This window comes from Camelina sativa, chromosome 15 (assembly GCF_000633955.1).
Source record: "Camelina sativa cultivar DH55 chromosome 15, Cs, whole genome shotgun sequence".
Taxonomy (NCBI): Eukaryota; Viridiplantae; Streptophyta; class Magnoliopsida; order Brassicales; family Brassicaceae; genus Camelina; species Camelina sativa.
Window position 1 is genome coordinate 25,829,199 of NC_025699.1, and position 6,404 is coordinate 25,835,602.

Below are 6,404 nucleotides of genomic sequence, written 5' to 3' on the forward strand. Positions count from 1 at the left end.
TCAAAACTAAACTGAAAACAGAAGACCTCATGGCTCCGCCGGTGAAGCTTCCGTGTGAATTAGAGGAAGACATACTCTCTCGTCTCCCACCTCAGTCTCTCGTTCGGTTCAGAACCGTATCTAGAAAGTGCAACTCTCTTTTCAACGACAAGACTTTCATCAACAATCACTTGTCTCGCTCCCGTCCCCAGTTCATCCTCTTGACCACTTCCAAGATTTATTCAATCAACATCATCGATCACGACAGCATCGATCCAACGATAGAGGTCCGTGAGATACCCTCCTTCTCTTATATTCCAAACCGAGAAACAAATTACAATCATAAAACCATCGTAACTACTTGCGATGAGTTCTTGCTTTGTAATTATCGGTTTGTGGAGACCAAGACAGCTCTTTGGAATCCATGGTTGAGACAGGTTAGATGGATCGAGTATGGGGATAAAGAGTTCCGTGTTTTCGGGTTAGGATACGATAATACCAGACCCGAAAAGGTATACAAGATCTTGGGCTATTTGTTTTGTCACCGTAAATTCTTGAGTGATCAGAAAGTTGGGATCTACGAATGTGCTTCCAACTTGTTGAGGTTTATTAATAGACCTGAGGATGACGACTTCCCCATATCTGAAGTGGCTAAAATATCAACTGTGTCCTTGAATGGAAACATCTACTGGATTAATTGGGGTAGGTCTGAGTTTAATGAGTACTACTACTACATCCGAATGTTTGATTTCTCGACGGAAAATTCAAACCATTATGTCTCCTTCCGTGTCAAAAGAATCCTCATATTAATGAAATTATCCTCGCGGTTTATAAGGGAGATCTGTTTTCGTTGTTAGAGCAATGCGGTGTAACAAGGGAGATTGGGATATGGGTAACTAAGGAGAGGATTAGTAAGATTAATGGGGATGGTGGCCGAGAGGGCGTGGTCTGGATAAAGTTGATGACCTTGTCAACAACTAACTTGCCAAAGCTATTTAGTGAGCATGTTTATCGAGCTAGTTACTTCGTCTATGAGAAGACCTTAGTCATGTGTCGTGGCGACGATGAAACTGGAGTGGCTTGCATCTATATCCTGAGGGAAGATCAGTGCAAGAAGATTCAAATAGGTCCTCGGATTGGTAAGTGTTGTCATTGTGTTTATACTCCAAATTTGATCTCGCTTCCTTTATTTGGAGGTTAGATTGTTGAGGTTAGAATATTTCTTAAATGCTCCTTGGGGATCATCTGATGTGATACTCGGAGTTGCTTCCTCTTTTAGTAATTTCTTAAGCATTTTCGGTTACTGCCTCTGGATATTTATGTAATATCGAGGTTTAAGTGAACCCTTATTAATTGAATAAAGATTTTTATATTACTGGCCGAGAACTTTACTTACCTAGGCTTTTTCTCCATGACTGTTTTATTCGCTGGTTAATTTACATATTTTAACATTTATTTGGTGATCTAAAGTCTCCAGCAGAGCCCCACAGAAGACGCAAGAGGGATTAACTCCTCTGTTCCAAGACAACATACGGTCACCAGTGGCTAACCGGTTCCTTGCAGTTGGCCACACCATGAAAGAGTATTTCGGGACAGAGTGCGAAACCAGACACCAAATTCGGACTCTTTGAAGACAAGACTTGTCGTCTCACGACAGATATTTCTCCATCTCTTTGAAAGAACACTCGTTCGTACTGATTCTTTGAACCGTAACAACGAGATTATCATAACCAAAAGGGAATCATGAAGAAGCAGAAAAATACCAAAATCTACAGAATAAACAGACAAAAATAGAAGAAGAATTACCGATTCCAAAGTGTCAAACTTGGAAATTTGCATGGTTTCCACAACTCGGAAGAGCTGAAGTCCCATCCTAGTTGCCACGAGCAAACCCTAACAGAGGCCTGATTCAAAACCTCCTTATAAGGTGCCTACAGCTTCTCCGCAAACTAACACAAAAACACAATGACAATAGTGGACTTAATCACAAATCCAATGGTTACAAGAACATCTATAGACAACCAGAGAAACCACCTCCCGTCACCATTCCTATCACAAACGGCAAGAACCATCTCCCACGGATAATCAATGCCATGTAGACCAAAGCGCTGCCTGTATTCTTCTCCTGAAGATTCCACCCGGGCCTTACGCTACCTCTAAAACTGTATCAAACAGATACTTAAACTTTAGAAAAGAAACAAAACAAAACCAAACTGAAACGAGTACAAGTTTCCAAACCAAGCAAACTAGTATTTCATTTCTTAGTTATCAATTGTTTTTCTAACCAAGCCAAACAAGAAAATGATAAACTTAAGCAACTGAAGAAGTTGATCCAAATAAAACACTGAAATACAGACCATTAACATGAAATAAAACAAAGTCAGAAAAGATCACTCAATGAGTCTACTTTTCACCAGAAAATCAAGAAAATGCTTCAATCAAGCATTGTATAGAGTAATTTTTAAATGACTCGAATCTTTCTTGAGAGTCTTCTGAAGCTCCTTGACTCCAGCCATTATCCACGTCTTCTGCTTATGGTTCATTCCCTTTTCCTCGTACAGGTCAACTCGTTCCAGCACACGCCCATTACGAATCAGGTATTGAAGCAAATGTAACTCTTTCGAGCTTCCACAAAAGTTCTTTACCTTCACAACCTTGAGCGTTTTCTCCACACACTCGTACGATTTGCTAGTAAGCCAATGCGTTACCGGATCTATCAGCAGTGACGACCAAACGCTCTGCATAATCCAATTAAAGTTAAGCGTTTTATACCAAATGGCAAGATAATGTGAGATTAAAAACAAACAAAAATAACTTACCACGAAATCAAAAGTGAGAGATTCCAGTTCCGGACAGCTATTAAGAAATCTATGAAGTCCCCCGAAGTCACTTGGTTGCATATTTGTTCTCAGCACCAAATGTCGAGTTTTCATTGGATCGTGCAAAGCCATAGGATCGTCCCAATTTTGGATAATCTTATTTAAAGAAAAAAATATGTTAAATTGACAAACACACACAAAAAAACAACGTTTGCATATATAGTGATGTAGTGAATGTTCTAGTGATGGAAATATAATGAAAATGAAATATAACTCTTCAAAAATCAAAGACAATAATATAGAATGAATGATCTAAGTAATGTAATAGAGTGAAAAAAAAAAATTACCTGAAGGAAGAAAGTGCAAAGGGTCAAAGATCTAACATTTAAAAGATTGAAAAACAGATGATAAACATCTAGTTCCCTCTTTTGAGGATACTTGCATCGCAGTATATATTCTGTTGCATATGAGCTTATTAAGTCTGTCGGGGTACGATCTGAGAGATTAAGAACTATGTTCTTGACTTGTCGGGAGGTGGCGAACTCGATGAGAGACATTAGATCTCTCTCGAAACCCGTGGGCAGGAAGAGATGAATCTCAAAGTTTTCGATAACTTTGCCAGTAAACTTTGAGACCCAGTCAAGCATAACACCAACCAAGAAAGCGCTATCACGACGAGTGGGTTTTGCAAATTCAGACTCTTTGAAGACAAGACTTGTTGTCTCACGACAAAGATTTCTCCATCTCTTTGAAAGAACACTCGTTCGTACTGATTCTTTGAACGGTAACAACGAGATTATCGTAACCAAAAGGGAATCATGAAGATTCGATAAGAAATCTGAGGTGTTTGTTGAAACCATTATGAACGTATGGTGATAAAGAGAGAAGATGGTGATTATGATTAAACCAGTAGCTTTAGCACCTTCAGAAGGTTATCTATTTATAAGCTTTTGAAAGTCTTGAATTTTTTTTCTGGTTTGTGATTTTCTCAATCATTAAACCGCTTTGACCTCTATTTAGCTTTTTTTATTAAATAAATAATTATCTTTGAGTTTCCAACTAATAATAATTGTGATTTGAGAATGTATATAATATTCTAATATTTCATATTCTAATATTTCATATGTATATAAATTTACTATAATCAACTAATTTTGTAATATTCTAATATTTCATATGTATATAAATTTACTATAATCTATAACTTATATTTATGTTTGCTACATACGAGATTTTAAGAATTTTTGGTTTCGTCCCATCCCATTTCCTGTTAGACATACAAATTTATTCTATACTTGGAATGTCCCATATTGTGAATGTATTCTCTTATGATATGGGTATTTGGAAATGAGAATAGTACAAAATAGGAGAGGATAGGACGGAAGGGAATGGGATTATGACTTCTCCTAAATATTTGTATTTGTCTTAAACAGGTTTTAGTCATTTTTATCGATTTTATATCAAATTATAACAGTTAAAGAGTTTAATAAAAATTTAACCAACTATTAATCCGGTTTAGTTTGATAGTCGTTTGATTTTTGGATCGTTCAGAGTTATAAAATATTGGTGAAATCATTTTTTAAAAATTTTCAAAAAATAATAAATTAGATTTAAACCAAATGAAAAATTAAACTAAATACTCAACTGGTATGAGTTCAAATTTAGATATTATATTACATATATTTATACAAATACTATCTCACATGTATGTGCGGGAATACATTTTATATGTGACAGGAATTTGAAACCATGTATAAGACATAACAAATATTACGTCCCTTCCCAAAATATTTATATTTGTTTCTAACGGATTTTCTTCGTTTCATACGAGACTTAATCGTTGTGAACATTTTTATATTTGGTTTTATAGTTCATGTGTTTAATGGATATCTAACGGACCATTAATGAGGTTAAAATTTTATTTTGTTATGACCCCTAGGTCATTCCGAAATTTAAATTATTGATGAAACCATTATTATTTCATAAATTCAAACAAAAAAAATTGTATCAAAAAAATTATTTACAAATATAACCCCGCACGTACGTGCGGGTCCAAACCTAGTTATGATTAAACCAGTAGCTTTAGCACCTTCAGAAGGTTATCTATTTATAAGCTTTTGAAAGTCTTGATTTTTTTTTTCTGGTTTGTGATTTTCTCAATCATTAAACCGCTTTGACCTCTATTTAGCTTTTTTTATTAAATAAATAATTATCTTTGAGTTTCCAACTAATAATAATTGTGATTTGAGAATGCTTAATATTAATTTATCTTTGAGTTTTGAACAAAGATACTGCAGCTTCATAATTTTGATTTGAGAATGCTTCAAACTAATTTTTTTTTTGTCAACCAAACATTAAATTAGAAAATAACTCCAAGATTCGTTGCCCAAACCAGAGGATAAAAGTTTACAAATGAGAATTCTAAAACTAAATATCTCGAAGAATGAGCAAGATAGTCTGCTCTCACACTTGACGTACGCTATATCCTGGTAAGAGTGAAGACAGGGAGAGATGATCTGAAATGGCTGAAATCGTCTAGCAGATTGGAGAATGCGGGCCATTCATCTAGAGACTGCACCATCGCCAATAACTCTTCACAATCCGTCTCATAAGCTTGACAATTAACACTAGCATTGAGGAGAGACTCTATAGCCCAAGCCCAAGCCAACGCTTGTAATTCCGAATGAAGGGGGGAAGGGCTTCGTCTGACACACCGTGCTCCCAAAAGTAACGTCGTGTCCTCACCATTGCAATACCACCAACCCAACCTCATAGAACGATCCAAATGCCTTCCAAGTTCCGTCGACCTGATTTTTTAATTAGCAAGAAACATCCAAAAAGTTTTTTTTTTTTTACTAAAATTAAATGGATTCTTACATAATGCGCGCACTTTTTCAAATTTTAGTCATTAACAACATACGTATGCTATTTTAAAATATGTTTAAAAATATATTTACAGTTAGTTATCTTTTACATAGTTAGAAATCTGTCTAACATATTAATGTTTTAAATGAATTTTCTCACGTAAAATCGCTTTTAATTGATCAATATATTTAAATTAACATTTTAAAATAAAAATTTGGTTAAATGAATTGTCGAGTTAATATATTTTTTATTATAATAAATGTTGTTAAAAAATAGTAAACATGGAGTTCTTTTCTAATTAATGTTTGATTGAAAAAAATATAAACATTATGAAGTGAGTAATATTTTTTCTAGTTTTTTCCTTGAAGATGCTATTCAAAAATAAAATAAAATAACTCGCTTTACCTTAAGTGTCAAATTTTAAATTGAGAAACCAATGGGAAATGCATTCAATCATTTTTGACATTTATATCACATTTTTATTATGCTTAAAAGTATTAACTAAAATTCTGTTAGTGTAATCTTTTAAAATGAACAAATGAAATTAAAAGATGTTTTTCTTTTTGTGTGTGATTTGTTACCTTTGTAATTAGATTTGGTGAATTCTTTATGTTAATCAAAAACCTATTATGCCCTCATTTTAATTTTTCCACAAAGAACTTCTAATTCAGTTGAGAAAATGTGTAATAGTTTTTGTTTTTTCGATAGTTTAATGGACTTTTTTTTTTTTTTTTTTTTTTT

General features: G+C 34.2%; 2 protein-coding genes across 2 annotated transcripts; one reads left to right on the forward strand and one right to left on the reverse strand.

The window, feature by feature from the left end:
- On the forward strand, nucleotides 1-1,181 carry LOC104748794 (protein SUPPRESSOR OF NIM1 1-like). Its single transcript, XM_010470387.2, has one exon. It carries the CDS (start codon nucleotides 30-32, stop codon nucleotides 834-836), a length of 807 nt encoding a protein of 268 aa, XP_010468689.1. The 5' UTR covers nucleotides 1-29; the 3' UTR covers nucleotides 837-1,181.
- Nucleotides 2,270-3,680, reverse strand: LOC104747546 (putative F-box/LRR-repeat protein At1g56400). The gene is made up of 3 exons (XM_010469199.2): nucleotides 3,146-3,680; nucleotides 2,799-2,954; nucleotides 2,270-2,717 (listed from the first exon to the last, which is right to left on the reverse strand). Exons 1-3 carry the CDS (start codon nucleotides 3,656-3,658, stop codon nucleotides 2,418-2,420), a joined length of 969 nt encoding a protein of 322 aa, XP_010467501.1. The 5' UTR covers nucleotides 3,659-3,680; the 3' UTR covers nucleotides 2,270-2,417.